The following is a 22,164-nucleotide window of genomic DNA, read 5'->3' on the forward strand; positions in this document are numbered from 1 at the left end:
TATTGTCCAGATGTTGATATAAGAATGAGAGGGTGCATGGTTGTATGTCCCGATATCTGAGCCTGTGATTGGTCCAGGGTGAACCCTGTCTCTCGCCCAATCACAGCTGGGATAGGCTCCAGCGCCTGTGATGAATGAATGAAAAGTATCATTGGTCAGCTTCCACACCGCTGCAGGAACTGTACCTTCATCCAGGACCAAGGAGATTACCCCTACTCCCTGCAGTCACATGTGGAGGCAGGGTGTATGAGATGTTCCTGGTAACGGAGATCTTCAGGTAAGGTCACCGCTGAAGCAGGTAGTCTTGGCCAATCACTTTTGCGAACTGGGAAAGGAGGCGGAGATTCCAACAGTGACCCACTTTGTTTGGATGCAGGTGGAAGGGGCATGAAAAGGAGGACCACAAGATGGGCTGTGGACCTCGAACAACCTCCAAGATATCACCAACAGGACCCCGAACCTCTTCACACAGAATGTCCTGGTCCTCAGGCCGTTTCCTCAGCGCCACCTTGAGGTACCACCAGATTCTTCCAGGTATCTCTGCGGTCCTCAACTGTCATGCTCCAGTAGCAGATACAACCAGGACTTCCTCTGAAACAGGAAGTCCAGTGGAGATGTTTACACAGAGCTGCACCTGCTTGATAAGCTGGATAAGCTAACACCTTAGGTACCTTCACAAAGGCCTTCTTTTGGTGGAGGTGGTTGTCAATCATATCCGGTGTCTTCAGAGACCTCTGGGCAGAATGTTCTCGGGTGTTCCTCAGTATCAGTTGGTGGTTCTCCAGGGTTCTCCCCATGTTCTTCTGCCCTGTCCTGTTCGGTACCACGAGGAGACCCATGTAAACCCCGCCTCCTGTCAGCTGTGATTGGCTCCGCCCCATTAGGGAACCCCAGCTGACTCATTGAACTGAAGGTCCGCCCTCAGAGGCTTAGGCTACCTCCTGTCAGACTCCCTTCACTACCCCCGCTGCACCACTGCACCATGAGGGAACACCTCCCCTGGGACGTCTCCTCAGAGAGGAACCTGACGGGGAATCGGAAAGATGGATCTTGGCCTCAACCTCAGAGTGAACTCCTTCTTCGGGGTTGTCGCTCCGTTATTGATTCTCATGCCGGAGACGCCGCTGAGCTCCAGTTTCTGAGGAAACGATCAGGATCCATTGATAACAATGACACTGATTAGCCCATTTTTTTTTTGTTAATGAGCTCACAGGTCCATGTATCATTGGATGTGATGTTTGAGGAGCAGAGACGAAGGCACATGGACTAAGATACTGGTTTCATCCGGATTATCTCCTCCTCCTGCCCCCTCTGGATCCCTAATGAGTACCCAAAGGGGGCAGGAGGAGAAGATAATCCGGATGAAACCAGTATCTTAGTCCATGTCCCTTTGTTCCTGATGTCCCCCCTTCACTTGTATGCTTCCTGGATAAATCAGTATCTGGGTCCACGTTCCTCTACTCCTTATGGCCCCCTTCACTCGTATGCTTCCATGAAGGCCGGCACCTCGCCGTTCCTCCCACCCAGAGAAGCTGTAGTTCCTCTTCTTGAGACTTGGTCGCCTCTTCGAAGGACATTCCTGCATGGTTGAGGTTGTGTTATGAGAGCAGCTAGCTACTAAAAAGCTTCCACCTGCAGGAGATCCGGTATCAACCAATGACATGAACCGTTCTCCTGTGACATCGCCGCTTGTTAGCTTCTAACACGCAGCTAGCGCCCGAGGTGACGGGAGAACTTGATGTAGCCAGAGGCTTGTGCCTCGCTGCTAGCATTAGCATCAGTCCTGCATTCTCAAACTGGTGTCACGTGGCTGTGCAGGACATCCTAGGTGACCGCAGGAGAAGATAAAGATAGTGCCACTGGACTTTAGCCACATGTGACTTGATAGCTTCTTGATGAACAGCGGCACTAGAGATGCCCTTCATGAGGTCTAGACGGCAACCGTTGTGCAACCACGGCATCCATCATGTTGCCGTCCTCATGCTCAGTAGAGAACCAGCTACATGGCGACAGTGCCGGTGCTTCACATCTGAACATCTCGTCTCCGGGGTCTCCGGCGGCGTGTTGATTTATGGGCCGTCACATCTGCATGTCACGGGCGACATTGTTACTCGCCGAGCCATCTGGCCGTGAAGATGAAGTCTCAGTCGCTTCTCCAGATGGAAGGGCTCCGGTTCTTCTCCTGGTGGCCAGGTCTACCCAGAGGAGCAAAGGTCAGTGGTCCATCGTTGGTGAGGAACCAAGGTGACCCTGCAGGTTTGTCGGAACTGGGCCAGGACTCACGAGGGTCCTTGTAGGTGAAGATCTTCATCCCAGCCACAGAAGTACCTCCAGATAAATCATCCTTGTGGTCCTTCTTGGAAACCTGAAAACAAAGGTCTTCTTCAGAGAACATGTCTCCTCTCTGCATGGACTCTTCTAGTGGGTGGAAATGAGAAGGTGAATGTCTGGATGATTGACAGCTGACCCGCCGGGGTTAAACCCCGCCTCCCCATTGGTTCCAACCGGGGAAGGTTTCACCCACCATCTGGTGACCGTTTTTCGAGGTCATTTTTAGGAGATGCCCCGGGAGCTGCCGACGGGCGGGTGATTGGATGATGATCACCTACGTTTATATCGAGAACATCTTAATTAGAAGGTCTCCTCTGCAATTTTATTGCAGAAGGAGAAGGATGAAGAGGAGGACAGGCAGTTTAATGAAGCTCCTCAGATGGAGAAGGAAGAAGAGCCACACAAGCAGACACATCATCAGGTGCAGATACAAGACTCTGCCTGTCAAACTCCAAAATCCCATAATCAACTCGTTAAAGTGTTGTCGTCGTGGCGACTCGTCAAGCGGCTGCAGGCCGGCGTAGGCTTGTCATTTTCCTAACAGAGGAAGGGGAGGGGAGCCAGGACACCACTTGTCACGTCCAAACCATCAGGAACACAGAAGAAGTGGGGAAGTTCAGCTGAGGTCCCACTTAGTGAACCGGCTAAACGTGACCAGGAACTCCACTGGAAGAGGGTGCAGCATTTGCCTGAAGATGGACCCCGAAGTTCTAGAACTACGTTTCACATCAGATGTTTGGCTCCTTGGTGTCACCTTGTGTTGGGCCTCTTGTGAAGAAGACACCTGTCCTCCTCCCAGGGAACTTTGGGCCATGATCCCGTCTCCTATTCCCCATTCCCTTCGCCTCTGATCGGAAGGCCGGCAGTTCAGTCCAATCAGAATGCCGAAGTGTCCTTTGGCAAGACGTTGTACCTCAAGCTGCTCCTGATGGTCTGGTTAGAGGCTTGCAAGGCATCCCCTACACCTTCATCGCCCCCTACCTTGGGTTCAAATCCCATCCCCTCCATCTCCATCCCCCCTCCACCTTCATCCACAACCAGAGGGCCACAGGGTGACCCTGCACACCTTCTCCCTCAAGGCACAGGCTACCAAAGAGTCTGGCCCTCAGGAGTTTGACACCCAACAAACCCCTTTTCCTGTGATGGAACCACCTGGTGCAGTTCAGACCAGAGAAGAACGACTGCAAGGAACGTGCAGAACCTACTCCACCAGAAGTTCTTGAATCTGTCACCGTCAATTTGACCACAGCGCCCCGGAAGGACCCGGAGCTTCAGGAAGGAGCATCAAGCTCCAAACCTCCACCCCTGAAAGACGCCGTGACCTTCAACGGCGAGGAGAAGGAAGCGAACGCCTCGGAGATCCCTAATCCTGGTGACGAGGATGACAAGGTATGGCTCCATTGTCCAAGAAGGGCGCCGCTGAGCCTCCAGGAGAATAGCAGCGCAGGAAATCCGTCCGCCGCCGCTGCACGGATCATACCAATCCTCCACATAAAAGCAAGAAAGGCACAAGAGAGAGAAAGGAAATTCAAAAGCGTGGAAGTGATGAAGAAGAAAAGGTCTTCATAAGAAGGAGGTCTTTGTTCGGTTGCCATCCGAGGCGTCGTCCCCTAAGAGAACCTTCTGCTCTTTAATGAAGTTTCTCCTGAGAAGGAGGCGGGGCTTAACCCGTCCCAGTCAGCTGTCAATCAAAGGGGGGCACTTGCAGAGACGTCTTCAGGGAACCCAGGTAGAAGAACATGGAGACTCCACAAGGTAGAACCCCAAGAGGAGAACATGGAGGCTCCACAAGGTGGAACCCCAAGAGGAGAACATGGAGACTCCACAAGAGGAGAACATGGAGACTCCACAAGGTAGAACTCCAAGAGGAGAACATGGAGACTCCACAAGGTAGAACCCCAAGAGGAGACCATGGAGACTCCACAAGGTGGAACCCCAAGAGGAGAACATGGAGACTCCACAAGAGGAGAACATGGAGGCTCCACAAGATAGAGCCCCAAGAGGAGAACATGGAGACTCCACAAGGTAGAACCCCAAGAGGAGAACATGGAGACTCCACAAGAGGAGAACATGTAGTCTCCTCACAGGTCGAACCCAGTTGACCTCCTGAGAAGCGAGAAGAAGGACCACCCCCTCCACCACCCGTCCTCCTCAGAGGTTCTTCAATGTTCTCCAAGGCAGGTTCCACGGGTGGAGGGGGGTTTGGGGGTCACCTCTTCACCCCCAAAGTCCACTCAGCTGGAGAACATCTCCTTTTCTTCTCCTCCAGGCTCTCGGCACTCACCGAATAAAAGAGGAGGGGGGGGGGGGGTTGGTTGCCATGGTGACCCGATTCAGCCCGCTGCCGGGAAACGCGACGTAATTGGCCTCCGTAAAAAAAAAAAAAAAAAAAAAAAAAAAAAAACGTAGAAAATAGAAACAAAGCGGCTATTGGACGTTTCTTTTTTTTCCGAGGGGTCAGCGAGGACGCCATCCGACCCTAGGCTCCGCCCCCAAATTTCCCCCGCCGCCCTCCAGCCGGTCAGCTGGAAAAACAAACATCTCGTAGTCGTTGCCGTGACGACACACGGGTCATTAGCGCGCTATTACAGAGGCGTGTGGTTAACCAGCCCCGGAAGCTCCGCCCCCTCAGGTGTCCTTCACAGAGTGACATCATCCCCCTTGAAACTGCAGTTACGGGTAAAAGGTGGCGGTTAGCATCGTTGCAGTTAGCATGGTTTGCATTGCAGTGGGTGGTATAGCAGAGGTTTGCATGAAGGTAATTAGCATAGTAGCGGTTGTTATTGCCGAAGTTATCGTTTTGGTGGTTAGCATTGCAAAGGTTGGTATAGCAGAGGGTTGCATTGTGGTGGTTAGCATAGCAGTGGTAAGCAGCGCAGTGGTTCATATATAAGTGTTTAGCAAAGCAGCGGTTTGCATTGTGGTGGTTAGCATAGCAGCATTTGGTATAGCAGAAGTATGCATTGCGGGGGTTAGCATAGCAGCAGTTGGTAAAGCAGCAGGTGGTAAAATAGATGTGTGCATTGCAGTGGTTAGCATAGCAGTTGTAAGCAGCACAGTGGTTCATGTAGAAGTGTTTAGCAAAGCAGCGATTTGCATTGTGGTGGTTAGCATAGCAGCATTTGGTGTAGCAGAAGTTTGCATTGCGGTGGATAGCATGGCAGCGGATGGTATAGCAGATGCTTGCATTCTGGTGATTAGCAGTGCAGCGGTTTGCATAGCAGTGGTAAGCAGCGCAGCGATTCATGTAGAAGTGTTTTGTCGAAGTGCATTGTGATGGCTAGCAAAGCAGCGCTTGGTATGGCAGAGGTTTTCATTGTGGTAGTTAGCATAGCAGCGGTTGGTAATGCAGAGGTTTGCATTGTGGTGCTTATCATTGCAGCAGTTAGCATTGCAGCAGTTGATATAGCAGAGGTTATCATTGTGATGGTTAGCATAGCAGTGGTAAACAGTGCAGTGGTTCATGTAGAAGTGTTTAGCATAGCAGAGGTTTGCATTGTGGTGGTTAGCATTGCGGTGGTTAGCATTGCAGCAGTTAGAATTGCAGCAGGTGGTAAAGCAGAGGTTTACATTGTGGCGCTGCATTGCAGTGGTTCATGTAAAAGTGTTTGGCATAGCAGGGGTTAGCAGTGTGGTAGCTAGCATCGCAGTGGTTAGCAGGGATTAGCGTTAAGGCCAGGATCAGGCTGGAGGACCAGGAAAGGTTTGCATATAAGCATTATATGGAGTCATGGAGCCAGTTGGTCTTCATGTGTGAATGAGAGGGTGAGCGGCCCTTTGGCTTGCGCGACATACGTCTCACTAGCATCACCGTCCATCAACCGTCATGGACATCAGCGCAGATGACATCATCACGCCATTCATGCCGGATCTTCTTCTCATCCATGGAGAAGATGCAGGTGAGATACATTGACGAAGAGCTTCGCCTGTGAGAAGCTAAACCGAGAAGCTAATGACATTTAGCCATAAAAGATAGCAAAGCTAGTTACATTTAGCACCTCCACTGGAAGGGATTCATAGCATTTCGATTCATTTTAGCGGTAAATTTTATTTTTTATACAAGCGAATGGATCTCCCGTCATTTATTTTGAAAGTTGGTTCTGGTTTAGTTTTTATTTTCCCTCCGGCTGTTTGACACTAACGACCCGCCGCCATCGCTAATAACCGCTGCCGCCGCCGCCACCCTTCAATCTTCCTCGCCAACTGTTTCCCGTTTGCCCCCGTCTGGATTCGTCGGGGTCATTTTATGTTTTCCTTTTCCTTTCTGGTCTGAAACCCCCCCCCCCCCTCCAGGCTCCGCCCCCTTCGCCGCCGCCGCCGTCCCCTGGGGTTTAACGTCCCCGGCGGTCGAGCCGACGACCCCGTTGGAAAATAGAGAAACTGCTGCTGAAACAGGAAGAAGAAAAAAAAAAAGACAAATCACATGACGGAGTGGAAAACAATTAACCCCAGGATTAACCTTTTCTGATTGGCTGATGGAGAGGATGAACGGCGAAAAGTCGGATGTTTCTTGATTGACAGCTGAGCCTGGAGGTTAAGCCCCGCCCCTCGCCGGCGTGACAGCGGGGATTGGCTGAAGCGAAGGATGGGGATGAATGAATGAATGAATGAATTGATGAATTAATGGATGATTGATAGATGGATGAATGAATGAAGAAGTGAATTAGTGAATTAATAATTGCATATATTGGCGAATGAATTAATGCATGAACAAATGAATGAATGAAAGAACAAAAAACAAACAAATTAATCGATGAATGGACAAACAAACAAACAAACAATTTAGTTGCTGGATGGATGGATGGATGGATGCATTAACAAATGAATGAATGAAAGAACAAAAACAAACAAACAAATGAAATTAACAAAAAAACAAAAAAATTAGTTGCTGGATGGATGAATGAATGGAAAAACAAACAGGTGAAAGAATGAATGAATGAACGAAAGAATAAACAAATTAATGAACAAATGAAGGAACTAGTGAATGAATGAATTAATGATGAATGAAAGAAACGAATGACTGATTGAATGACTAAATCAATGGCTGGAAGGATGAATGAATGAATACATGAATGAATGATTAAAAAATGAACGATTAAACGAATGAATATTCGGTGAATTAATGGATGAATGGATGAATAAATTAATTAAAAAAGAACAAAAGAATGGATTGACGGATAGATGAGTGATAGAATTCATGAATGCATGAATGAATCAAACAACGAATGAACTAAGGAATGGATAGATGAATGAATGAATGGAGAAATAAACAAACAAATGAATCATCCCATGAATGAATGGATGAATGCGTGAATGGATGAATAAACAAATGAGAAAACAACAAACAAATGAAAGAATGGATGAATGAATGAACGAGTGCTTGTTAGCAGAAATAAAACCCTCTTATTCCTCCTCTGCTCTCATTACCTAAAACCAAAACGGTTTAATCCACTCCTCCTCTCCTCCCGCTGTGGAACAATTTGATTTTTTTTTTAATCTTAATTTTAATCTTATTAAAAACAATCTGGGGATTGTAAACACAATTTTTTGGTATCTGGCGCCCTCTAGCGGCCAAAATACTAAACTGCGTGTGCAAGACGTAACTTAACGTCGGAGTGACGTCATGACGTTCCCGACGTCCTCCGGACTCCAGACCGTCTCCGCGCCGCCTTCCCCGGAGAAACCCGAGCGAGTTTTGTTATTTCCACTTTAAAATCACGCAGAAGTACGATTTTTCCTTGTAATCCCGCTTTCCCTCCCAAGAAAGTAAGTGCTTCGGCTGCTAGCCTGCGCCGCTTGATGCTAGCTAACGACAGCGGCTAACTTGCTAGTGGCTGCACGCCCGCGTGACAGGCGACACTCCGGGCCACCCTCCGTTCACAATTCACGTTATTCTAAATTAATCATAAATAAAAACCTGGAGGTGAATTAATCGACTGCACTGGTGATCTAATAACATTTAGCAGCCAATCCGGACAATTCGGCGTTACTTTTTTTCGCTTACGTCATAGTTTAATGCGTTTTACCGAGGCTAGCGGAGCTATTTCCCCGCTGGCAAGAACGACAAGTGCGTGCGGGGAATCGTCAGTTCGCCAATGGGAGTTTGGAATGTGACCCGCTCAGCCGTGGGACATGTAAGCTGCAGAAATCGATTCTGCACCTTGGAGCTTCTTTTATTGATCGATTAATTGATTTAATCGGTCGCGGTGATTATCAGATACTTTGCATGCATTCGCAGATCTACACAGTTAGCATGGGAAGGGGGGCGGTCAAAGGTCACCTAGCTAACTGGTTGCTGTTGAGCATGTCAGGAGGATAAATGGCTTAAAATTGGATTTTCGGGGGGAAAACGAGCAAAAAAAGAGGAAAAAGTTGGAAAAACTACGTTTTTCATGACGTTTTCATGATGTTTCTCATCAATGAGGAAAGATCGGAGAAAAAATAACTAGAATTATAGGATTTTCCACCAAAATAAGATTAAATGATTGAAAAATCAGCAAAAGAATGTAGTGTTGATCATTAAATTCTGCGCAAATCATTTGAAATGATGAAAACAAGCGTCTGAAACCAAAGGAAGACCAGGAAACACAGCAGCTCCAGATGTTCCTGGACCTGTGGTGGAAAGCTGGAGATCAGGAACCGTTCAAACATCTCCCTTCGTTCCTCCCAGATCATGTCCCTGAAGCAGGTGTCCTCCAGCAAATGCGCCGGCGGTTTCCAGAAGGTCTTTGAGCACGACAGGTGAGCAGCTGAAGGTCCAGGGAAGCGGATCATGATACCTTCTGGAGGTCTTCACCCTCTTCTTCTTCTTCTTCTTCTTCCAGCTTGGAGCTGAAGTGCAAGATGAAGTTCTCCATCTTCCTTCCCCCGAAGGCGGAGACGGAGAAGTGCCCCGTCCTCTACTGGCTCTCCGGCGAGTGTCTCCGGATCTTTCTAGAAGGTTGGATCTGATGGGCGAGGTCCTAACGTTCTGACGTATCTCCAACCCCTGGTGGGACCTCCAGGTCTGACCTGCACCGAGCAGAACTTCATCACCAAGGCGGGAAGCCAGCTGGCCGCCGCCCAGCACGGCATCGTGGTGGTGGCTCCGGACACCAGCCCCCGTAGGGACGCGCCGATGCTAATGCTAATGCTAAAGTTCATGCTAAGCTAACGCTAACGGCGTGTCGCGCAGGCGGCTGCGGCGTGGAGGGCGAGGACGAGAGCTGGGACTTCGGAACCGGCGCCGGGTTCTACGTGGACGCCACCGAGGAACCCTGGAAGAACAACTACCGCATGTACTCCTATGTCAGCAAGGAGGTGGGCGGGGCTTATGGGGCTCGGCCAATGGGAGCGCTTGGACCCACACATGTGATCCATCTGTCTCTACCTCCGTCTTCATCCCTCCTTTCCTGCCTTAATCCTCTCTCCTTCTGTCTTTCCTTCCTTCCTTCCTTCCTTCCTTCCTTCCTTCCCTCCTTCCTTCCTTCCTTCCTTCCCTCCTTCCTTCCCTCCTTCCTTCCTTCCTTCCTTCCTTCCTTCCTTCCCTCCTTCCTTCCCTCCTTCCTTCCCTCCTTCCTTCCTTCCTTCCCTCCTTCCTTCCTTCCTTCCTTCCTTCCTTCCCTCCTTCCTTCCTTCCCTCCTTCCTTCCCTCCTTCCTTCCTTCCTTCCTTCCTTCCCTCCTTCCTTCCTTCCCTCCTTCCTTCCCTCCTTCCTTCCTTCCCTCCTTCCTTCCTTCCCTCCTTCCTTCCCTCCTTCCTTCCCTCCTTCCTTCCTTCCTTCCCTCCTTCCTTCCCTCCTTCCTTCCTTCCTTCCTTCCCTCCTTCCTTCCCTCCCTCCTTCCTTCCTTCCCTCCTTCCTTCCTTCCTTCCTTCCCTCCTTCCTTCCCTCCCTCCTTCCTTCCTTCCCTCCTTCCTTCCTTCCTTCCTTCCTTCCTCCCCTGCAGCTTCCTTCCCTGGTCTCCTCCAGCTTCCCAGTGGATTCCTCCAGGATGTCCATCTCTGGTCACTCCATGGGCGGCCACGGCGCCCTCATCTGCGCTCTGAAGAACCCTGGCAAGTACAAGGTATGTGTGTGTGTGTGTGTGTGTGTGTGCACACGTGTGTGTGTGTGTTGTTGCTGCATCAGTGTGTGTGTGCGTCCTCAGGCGGTGTCAGCGTTCGCTCCCATCTGCAACCCCATCCAGTGTCCGTGGGGCCAGAAGGCCTTCTCCGGGTACCTGGGCTCCGACCGCAGCACCTGGGAGGTGAGAAGCTCTCAGAAGCTCTCAGAAGCTCTCAGAAGCTCTCAGAAGCTCAGGAGCTTCATCTGGAAAGGGAATCCATCAGATCACTGGAGGAGAAACTCAAAGTAGACAAGATGATCCACTAGTGGGACAAGCAGGGTTTCGAGTGAAGGTCAGGAACCAGAACCTGCAGGAGCAGGAAGGTCCTGAGAAAAGGGATCCAGTCATGGTTAGAAGTAGTTGGTAATAATAATAAAAAAAAAAGAAAAAATATAAGTAAATGGGAAAAAAAAGTGCAGTAAGTAGAAAAAAATAAGTGGAAAAAAGTATGAGAAAAAGAAATTAATGTAAAAAACCTACAATAAGAAAAAAAGAGATAATTGAAAAACACCAATAATGAAAAAAATATAAATGAAAATCTCCAATCAGAAAAAATATGGGTAAATGAAAAAGCACCAATAATAAAAAATAGATAAATGAATAACCAAAAAAAAAATAGAAAAATGAGAAACACCAATATTAAAGAAAAAAATAGATCAATGAAAAAACACCAATAATAAGAAAAACAATAGATAAGTAAAAAAACAACAATAAAAAGAAAAATAGATGAATGAAAACAACACCAATAATAAGAAAATATAGAAAAATGAAAAATACCAACAATAAAGAAAAGATAGATCAAGAATAAGAGACCACCAATACTAAGAGAAAAATGTGAAAAAATGTACAATTAGAGGAAATATAATTGGAAAAAAGTACGAGAAAAAGAAATGAAAAAAAACACCTACAATATGAAAGAAAGAGATTAATGAAAAACACCTAAAATATGGAAAAAATAGATAATTGAAAAACACCAATAACGAGCAAAAAAATGAAAATCTCCATTGAGAAAAAATATAGGTAAATGAAAAACACCAACAATAAGAAAGAAATCGATAAATGAAAGACATCAACAATAAGGAAAAAATGTGGATCAATGAAAAAACACCAATAATAAGTTAAACAATACATAAATGAAAAAAACATCAATAATAAGAAAAAAAATAGAAAAATGAAAAATCCCAACAATAAGAAAAACAATGGGAAAAGCCAATGAATAGAGGAGAAAGTAAATGAAAAAAAGTGTGAGGAAAAGATATAAATGAAAAAAACCTACAATAAGAGGAAAAGATGGGGAAAAAAACAATGAAATGAAAAAATAAGTAAATAAGTAAAAGGATCAGTGAAATAAATGAAAAAAATAACCGACAAAACTAATGAAGAAAAACACCTACAATAAGAGCATAAATGAAATTATTAGGAAAAAAAACAATAAGAGAAAAAAGGAAAAATATGAACTTATTGGAGCAGTAAGAGACAAATAAACAAACTGAAATATATGTTTACATATAGACATACATACGTATTCATACACATTTATACTACAAAACATACATATATACATGCATACACATATAGACATACATGTGTATATATATACATACAGACATAATGTAAACATAAATTCATACATATATAGATATATTCATTCATACATATAAACATACATGTAGGCATACATATACATACACATACATACAACATGCATACATACATACACATACATATATATTTATACATACAGACATACATACATATATACATCCATATGTATACCTACATATATGGGTATAGATTTATACATACTATAAAGACATACATATGTATACATGTATGCATACATAAATATATATGTACATACATACACATATATTCATACATACATACATACATTCATACACAGATATACATACATATGTATTTATACGTATATATACATGCAGACATACATATGTATATATATATAAAAATTCATACATATATATATATATATTCATACGTACAAACATAGACATACATGTGTTTACATATGTATATACATACATACAAAATGTATACATTTATATACACTTACACATACATGTATACATACATATATATTCATACATACAGATTTACTTATATATGTATACAGACATACATAGAAAAACAGATACATAGAAAATTATTCTTCTGCGTTTACATCATTTATGTCTTTTTTTTTGTATTTTTCAGGAAATAATGATTTTGATTCAGTCATTTTTTTTTTTTATGAACCCTTACACATTTTTTACACACTCTCCCATGTTGAATTTTTCCACGTCGAATGCGTACGAGTGTGTCGTGTGTGTGTGTGTGCGCAGGCGTACGACGCCCGCTCCCTGGCCGCCTCCTACTCCGGCCCTCGGCTGGACGTGCTGATCGATCAGGGCCGCGACGACCAGTTCCTGTCGGCCGGCCAGCTGCTGCCCGACAACCTGCTGGCCGTCTGCTCCCAGGAGAAGATCCCCGTGGTCTTCAGGCTGCAGCCGGTCAGAAACTCTATTTTACCTCCGTTTTACAGATATTTAGCAGAATGATTCTTCCGCTTTTACATTATTCATGGCATTTTTTTGTGGCTTTTTTTTTTTTTTTTTTTTTTCAGGAAATTACGATTTTTATTCAGTCTTTTTTTTTTTTTTTTTTATCCTTACACATTTTTTATACATTTTTCTATGTTTTTTTTTTTTTTTTTTTTTTTTTTCCAGAAATATATTTTTGATCCCAGTGGAAATTGTGTAAATCTTATTTTCACATTTTTCAACAAATCATTTTGTTTATTTATTTATTCTCATTTATTTTTTTTTTTGTATTTTTCAAGAAATTATTATGATTTTGATTCTGTATTTTTCAGGTATTTGTTCCTCATTTTTTAACCCTGTAGGAAATTTTTCTATGTTTAAGATTTTTTTTTTCCCTCTAGAAATGCTTAATTGATCCCAGAAAAAATTGCATAAATCTTATTTTCACATTTTTCTACAAATCATTTTGTTTATTTATTTATTCTCATTTATTTTCTTGTATTTTTCAAGAAATTATTATGATTTTGATTCTATATTTTTTTTAGGTATTTGTTCATCATTTTTGTAACTCTTTAGGAAATTTTATATATTTTTCTGTGTGTTAGGTTTTTTTTTTCCCCAGAAATATTTAATTGATCCCAGAGAAAATTGTATAAATCTTATTTTCACATTTTTCAACAAATCATTTTGTTTATTTATTTATTTTCATTTATTTTTTTTTTGTATTTTTCAAGAAATTATTATGATTTTGATTCTGTATTTTTCAGGTATTTGTTCCTCATTTTTTAACCCTGTAGGAAATTTTTATATATTTTTCTATGTTTAAGATTTTTTTTTTCCCTCTAGAAATGCTTAATTGATCCCAGAGAAAATTGTATAAATCTTATTTTCACATTTTTCAACAAATCATTTTGTTTATTTATTTATTCTCATTTATTTTCTTGTATTTTTCAAGAAATTATTATGATTTTGATTCTATATTTTTCTAGGTATTTGTTCATCATTTTTGAACCCTTTAGGAAATGTTATATATTTTTCTGTGTGTTAGGTTTTTTTTTTCCCCCAGAAATATTTAATTGATCCCAGAGAAAATTGTATAAATCTTATTTTCACATTTTTCAACAAATCATTTTATTTATTTATTTATTATTTTTTTGTATTTTTCAAGAAATTATTGTGGTTTTGATTCTATATTTTTCAGGTATCTGTTCATCATTTTTGAAGCCTTTAGGAAATTTTTATATCTTTTGTTCTATATTTTGTTCTATATTATGTTCTAGATTTTTTTTTTCTTCAGAAATAACCCCAGAGGAAATTGTGTAAATCTTATTTTCACATTTTTCAACAAATCATTTTGTTTATTTATTTATTCTCATTTATTTTTTTGTATTTTTCAAGAAATTATTATGTTTTTGATTCTAAATTTTTCAGGTATCTGTTCATCATTTTTGAACCCTTTAGGAAATTTTTATATATTTTGTTCTATTTTTTGTTCTAGATTATTATTTTTTTCTTCAGAAATAATTAATCCCAGAGGAAATTGTGTAAATCTTATTTTCACATTTTTCAACAAAACATTTTGTTGAAAAATGTGAATGTCGATTATTCAAAATTATTCTTCTACTTTTACATTTATGTAACTATGTAATTTTTTTTTAGGTCATTTGTTTTTTTGTATTTTGCAAGAAAGTATTATGATTTTGATTCTATATTTTTCAGGTATTTGTTTGTCATTTCTTTAACCTTTTAGGAAGTTTATATATATTTTTCTGTGTTTTAGATTTTATTTATTTATTTTTTTTAGAAATACTTTATTGAAATTGTAAATTGTAAGTTTTATTTTCACATTTTTTAACAAAATGTGTTAAAAAATATAAATGTCGATGATTCAAAGTGATTTTTGCGGGTCATTTATTTTTTCGTATGTTTATATATAATGTTATATTACATTTTTGGTATTTTTCCAAGTTTTTTTTTCTTTGTTTGCACATGTCAAAGAATTATTAGTTATTATTTGTACTTTTTCAGTGAATGTATTTTCTTATAGATTTTTTATTGTCCAGGTATTTATTTAATTTTTTTGGTAATTGTAACATAATATGGAATTTGTCAGGTCATATATAAATAATATTTCAATTTTTTTTTGTTTGTTTTAGTTTTTTTTTGTAGGTCATATATTTTCCTGTATTTCTTGAGGTTTTTTTTTCCATGTATTGTTTTTTTATTTATTTTTATACTATGTATGAAATTTGAAATCTATTTTTTTACTTTTTTAAACTCCTTTATCCTTTGTTTTTTTTGTAATTTTTTTTTGTTGATTTATATCTAAATGTTGAAACATTTAGATATGTTTCTTGTGATTTTCTTTTTTCAAGTAATTTTTTTTTCCAGAAATACTTAGAGGAAATTGTGTTAATCTTTTTTTGCAATTTTCAACAAAATAAATTTAAATTTCTTAAGAAATCAGGTTAAATTGATCATCAAAAAAAGGAAAATATCAGTGAAAATTGAAATAAGTCATATTTTCAAAATGCCTTGAATGCAAATGTTGTTTTCTGAAATATTTTACGTAAATTTATGATTTCATAACAAAAACGTCATTACATTTGTATTTGTATATATAAATAAAATGGTCTGAATTTTTTTAAATCCATAATTTTATAATTAAAATATACTGCTAATATTTATAATGTCATATATGTGTACATATATATAAAATGGTGTGCAATCTTTTATCTATTTTATTAAAAAAAAATATGTTCAGATTTACATTTATATTCATAAGTCTATTGTATAATATTTTAATATAAAATGTTTTTTTTCTTGAGACAATTCTCTCAATTTCAGTTAATATATAGAAGACCCTGTGATTATTATTTATTTTATTTTTTTTCATTTTTTATCATCAGGAAGGGGATTTATAAAAAAAAATCAGTGACAAATTGTATATAAAAATTTGAAAAAAAATTGTAGGGACATTTTTTTATTAGAAATATGATGCACTACATATTCAAATATTTCGACGATAGAATATTTATATTTTCTGATTTTTTTTTCTCTCTCTTGCCTGCAGGGATACGACCACAGCTACTTCTTCATCTACTCGTTCATGGAGGACCACATCAAGCACCACGCCAAGTATCTCAACGCCTGAAACACCAACCAGGAAGGAGACCGACAGGCGTCAAGCTGGCGTTTGCGGACAAGTTGTTTCACTTCCTGTTGAGGTTTCACAATAAAAGCCTCCCACTTCACTGTTTCCGGATTCATTGAAACATCAAACAGAATGATTCAATTGGAGTACAAATTATTTTTCGATGTATATTATACTGTTTATTTTTTATATATATATATATGTGTGCGCATACACACAAATACATACATGCACAAACATACATATAGATACACACACAAACGTATATAATAACATGCATACATGCAAATACAAACGTATACATACAAATATATATATATGCACAAAAACTTACATATATACATACATAAATGTACACATTTATATATATATATATATATAAACATACATACATATGTAAGCAAACAAACATACATATATATTCATACATATGTAGACAAATGTATGTATACATAGGTATCCATACATACAAAATACATACATATATACATCATACAAAATGCAGGCTTACATACATACAAACACACCATACATACATATAAAGACGTACGTATATGTATATACGGTGGTGTCCAGCGTCATCTTCTACACTGTTGTATGCTGGGCAGCAGCATCAAGACAGCTGACGCTAACAGACTCAACAAGCTCGTCAGGAGAGCTGGATCTGTCCTGGGTGTGGAGCTGGAGTCTGTGGTGCAGGTGTCAGAGAAGCTCCTCAGCATCATGGACAACGTCCATCACCCCCTGCATGCTACGTTGACATCCTGTCAGAGCTCTTTCAGTCGTAGACTGATACCACCAAGGAGCTCCACTGAACGCCACAGGAGGTCTTTCCTTCCTGAGGCTATCAGACTTTTTAATTCCTCTCCCTTCAGCCGCAGGGAATCTCAAAATCTTTGTACTTAAGACCTTAAAACAGTTAAGACAATTGATATTTCATTGTATTTCTTATTCTTCCTCCTCTCCACTATTATCTATTACTGTTATGTTTTTACTTTGAACTCTGGCGCAACAATTTCCTTTGGGATAAATAAAGTTGTTCTCATCTCATCTCATATACATGCTTATGTATACAAACATATAGGTATAAATGTATGCATTCATACCTGTTCTTATAAACACTAAACAGACATACATATGTATAAATATATACATACATACATGTATATATACATATATATATATTCATTCATCCTTCATCCATATATATACAGACATACAGAGACATATTTATTCATATAAACAAAAATGTATACATATATACATATACATACAAAGGTAAATACATATATATGCCTGTACATACATATACTCATACATAAATATATATTCATACATTCATATACAAATATACAAGCAAACATATACATACATATATATGCATTAATATTCTTACATAGATAAATATACACACACATATACAAAATATGTATACGTACATATTTAGGTATAAATCTATAGATGCATATGTGTATATATACATATATATAAATATACAAATATGTATATTCATACATACATAAATATAAGACATAAATATGTATATTTATATATTAATGTGTACAAAATACATACATATATACATACATACATAAGTGTACATTTATGCATATGTACATTTATAAAAATATATGTACATATGCATATATATATATATATATAAACATGTATATACTAACATACATAGGTATATACATTCGTATATTTTCTTACATATAGAAGTATACATAATACATATAGACATGCATACATAAACATATATACCAAAATGCATGAATAGGTATACATACATATGGAACCATACATACATATATAAATAAATAGATACAGACATATATAAGTATGTATATATACAAATACATATTCATACATACATAAATATATTGGCATACATATGTATATATATATAAACATGTATACAAACATGCATACATAAGTATATATACATAAGTTTACATATAGACATGCATATGTATACATACACATATATACAACAAAACATACATATACATGCATATACATAGAGACATACATGTATACATACATGTCTATACATACATATATATGTATACATACATTCATAAATACTTAGACATAAATAAGTAAACATATATAAATATATATATATACATATATATTCATTCATACAGACATACATGTAGACAAATGTAAACATATATACACATACATACAAAATGTATACATATATACATATATACATACATACAAACATATACAGACATACATATATACACACATATGTATACCTACATATATAGGTATAAATTTATAGGTACATAATTATACATAATAAATAGACATACATATCTATACTTATATATATAGATACATACATACACACATATAAAGATATACGTTGATTCATATATATGTATACATACATATACGTATACACACATGCAGATATATATATGTATATATATATAAATTCATTTATACATATATATATTCATACATACAAACACAGACATACATATAGACATACATATTATATACATGCATACAAAATGCATACATTTATATACATTTACATACATACATACATACAACTAAATATATATACATATACATACATACATACATATTCATACATACATACATATAAAGACTTACATATATACATACATGGGTATACATATATACATGCATACAAAATATACATATATATTCATATATTTTCATACGTACATACTTATATAGACATGAATATTAACATCCATACGTATCCATATATTTCATATATACATACATACGTATGCAAATATACATGCAAACGTATGCCTATATACATACATACATACATATATATTCATACATAGATATACAGACATAAATATAAACATACATATAAATATACCTACGTATATATACATATATATTCATATATATATTCATATATATATTCATATATGTATACATACACATGTATATACATAGCTATTGTATCTAATATAATATGTATCTAATATATGCATACCTACATCTATACATATATGTACATATATAGATCAATACATACATATATACCTACAAATAGATTTGTAGGTATTCTATGAAGAAATAGATTTCTTCATACATATGCATAAACCCATATATATATATATGTATATATATATACATATATGTATAAATACATATTTATCTATGTGTACGTATGAATGTATGAAAGTATGTATATAAGTATGAATGAGCATATGTATATATGTATATGAATGTATATGTATTTATATGTATGTATGTATGTGTATGTTTATGTATATATGCATGTATGTATACGTATGTATTTATATATGTATATGTATTCATGTATGTATGTTTGTATGTAAATATATGTAAGTATGTATATATATATGTATATATTTATGTGTATGTTTGAACATATCTGTACATATGTATGTTTATGCATGTATGTATGTATATATATGTATGTATATATGTTTATATGTAAGTATCTATGTATATATTGTATGTATGTATGTATTTATAATGTATGTATATATATATGTGTGTGTGTATGTATACATGTATGTATATACATATGTATATATATTATATATGTACATATGTATACAGTTATGTATATATATAAACATGTATATATGTATATGTATTCATGTATCTATGTTTGTATGTATATATGTATGTAAATATTTTTTTCATTTTGTTTATATATATGTATGTTTATGTGTATATATGTAAATATATATATGTATGAATATATGTATGTATATGTGTGTATATAATTATCTATGTATTTAAATGTATGTGTATTTATGTACATATGTATGTACATGTGTATTCATACATATATGTATATATGTGGATCCTGGATGGATCCTGGAATATGAGGTTTAGAGGAAGACCAAAGAGAAGATTTATGGACGTAGTGAGAGAGGCTATGAAGGTAGTTGGTGTGATATATATATATATGCATACATATGTATATATGCATTTCTACATATGCATATATATGCATACATATGTATGTATGTCTGTGTATTTATGTATGTACGAATATTTTTGTATGTATATATAGGTATGTATTTATGTCTGTACGTAAGTATGTATGCATATATTTTTCATGTATATATGTATATATATGTATGTATGTACGTATATGCATTTGTATATATGTAGACATTTTTTTTCCAAAAACTAATTAAAAGAAAAATCACCCAAAAATGTCTAAAAAAAAATTATAATCCTAAAAAATACATTCACTGTAAATTAAATAAAATAGAGATTAAAAATATGCATTCATACAGAGAAGTTTTAATCCATTTTAAATCAGGCAGTGGATTCTTTGCTTTTTCTAGTCATTTTGATTCATTAATTAGGATAATTATTTTATTTTCTGTATTTTTTTTTTCAAACATTGCCTTTCTACCTTTCAGACCGGTTTGATTTTGATTTCTTGTCACAAATAAAATACTAAATTAAATATTTTTGGATAAAATCAGCGACAAATAAAAAGCAGGATTTCAAATTGACTTCAAAGTATAAATGTCCTGGTCAATAAATAGATAAAGATAATAAATAGATAAATCAGATAATTTTCCTGAAAATCAGCGAGAAGAACGGACTTTTTCAATTGTTTTATTTTATTTTTGTTTGTAATTTTTAAAAATTTTACTATATTAATAATATTGTATATATGTATTAATCTCACTTTTCAGTCTCATATTTTTTTTCCTTTAGTTTTTTCAAGTAAGTCAATTGGGATAGTTGTACTTTCTGGGAGAAAATAGAAATAATTTTCTGAATTTCAGGTAATTTACTACAAATTTTAAGTTTTTAATTTTCCATCTTTTTACATCAGCTATCTGCTTCTATCAAAAAAAAGAAATAAACAATTATAAAATTGTTATAATTGTTTTCAAAAATAGCAGATTTTTTATTTGAAAAGTCATTTATTATTAAGATGAAAATAATGAAAATAATACAGTATTAAAATATTTTTTTCTTTATTTTGTAACTTTTTTGCATTTTTCCAGATGGGACTTTTCTATTGTTCAACTCTTTGTATTTTTTTAATAAATGCATTTTAAAAAAATGGGGGGGGGGAATTAGGTAATTTATTACACGTCAAGAATCAAGATTTTTAATTGTGTTTTTTTTTGTTTTTATAAAAATAAGAATAAGAACATTTTGAGATTCTTACCTTCCAATTTGTCACATAATTTCTTTTCTTTTTTTTAATTTAAAGAAAGTTAAATTTGATAAAATCAGTGGGAAATTAATTTTGGAAAAATCCAAAATTTTTATGTAAAGAAAAATAAAAACATAATAAAAGAGAGGAAACAATGTATGAAGATTCCTGGTTGATAAATAACAAATCAGATAACTTTGAAATTTTTCTTGCCCCAGACAAGATGTTACTGCCACTAAAATCCAACACACCTAAAGGCCCAATTCAGATGAGACAGAAACTAAGAAGCACTACAACAGACAAAGAAGCTAACAAATAAACAAACAATCCACCATCACTAGCTCTGTAGCCTAGCCAACAGCAGTGTGAAGCAGTGTGAGGCCCTTCCTTGGTCCAAGACATCTGGAGAAGGCTTAACCTTCATAGCCTACAAGCAAATGATCCTACCTTAGCTCATCTCCAGCTAGTATGCTTCCTCTTTCAGCACAAGCATTCACTCTGTTGCCAGATTTCAGGCTCTGGATGATGGACTTTGCTCCAGACCCACAGCCGCTGACCTGTACAGGCTGCACCAGAGGCCTCCAACTTTGCTGCCCTATCAGCAAAGCTAGCTTCTTACGCTCACAAGCCTCCTCGGCCAGATCCTTGCAGGGGACCACGAGTTCCATAACAAAGACGACCTTCTGAACTCCAGACCGGAGGCACATGTGAAGCCTTAGCCGGGTACAAGCTATGTATGTTTGGGCAACCAGCAGCTCATTCAGGTCCACCATCAACTCCCAAGACCCACTTAGCTGCCCTGAGTTGTGCCTGAGGGTAAATGGTGTAACCTTTCCTGCCTTGAGTACAAATTTAACCTGCCTCTTGGCTAGCAACTAGCTTACCT

At 37.5% G+C, this 22,164-nt stretch overlaps 1 protein-coding gene across 2 annotated transcripts; it reads left to right on the forward strand.

Annotated features, from left to right (window-relative positions):
* The first annotated feature begins 7,944 nt into the window (after nt 1-7,944).
* esd (esterase D/formylglutathione hydrolase) lies at nt 7,945-17,158 on the forward strand. 2 transcript variants are annotated; one of them, XM_086147662.1, is made up of 9 exons: nt 7,945-8,097; nt 9,002-9,072; nt 9,156-9,244; nt 9,336-9,434; nt 9,506-9,630; nt 10,256-10,375; nt 10,457-10,555; nt 12,757-12,924; nt 16,028-17,158. In XM_086147662.1, the coding sequence occupies exons 2-9, from the start codon at nt 9,005-9,007 to the stop codon at nt 16,106-16,108; spliced, it is 849 nt and encodes a 282-aa protein (XP_086003788.1). In that variant the 5' UTR covers nt 7,945-8,097; nt 9,002-9,004; the 3' UTR covers nt 16,109-17,158. The 2 variants fall into 2 exon arrangements, with proteins under 2 accessions (XP_086003788.1, XP_086003789.1); XM_086147663.1 differs by having other exon boundaries at nt 7,956-8,056.
* Nucleotides 17,159-22,164: the final 5,006 nt, after the last annotated feature.

Source organism: Fistularia commersonii, chromosome 6 (assembly GCF_037954325.1).
Source record: "Fistularia commersonii isolate RoL2024-O1a breed Wild chromosome 6, RoL_Fcom_v1.0, whole genome shotgun sequence".
In the NCBI taxonomy this organism is placed as follows: Eukaryota; Metazoa; Chordata; class Actinopteri; order Syngnathiformes; family Fistulariidae; genus Fistularia; species Fistularia commersonii.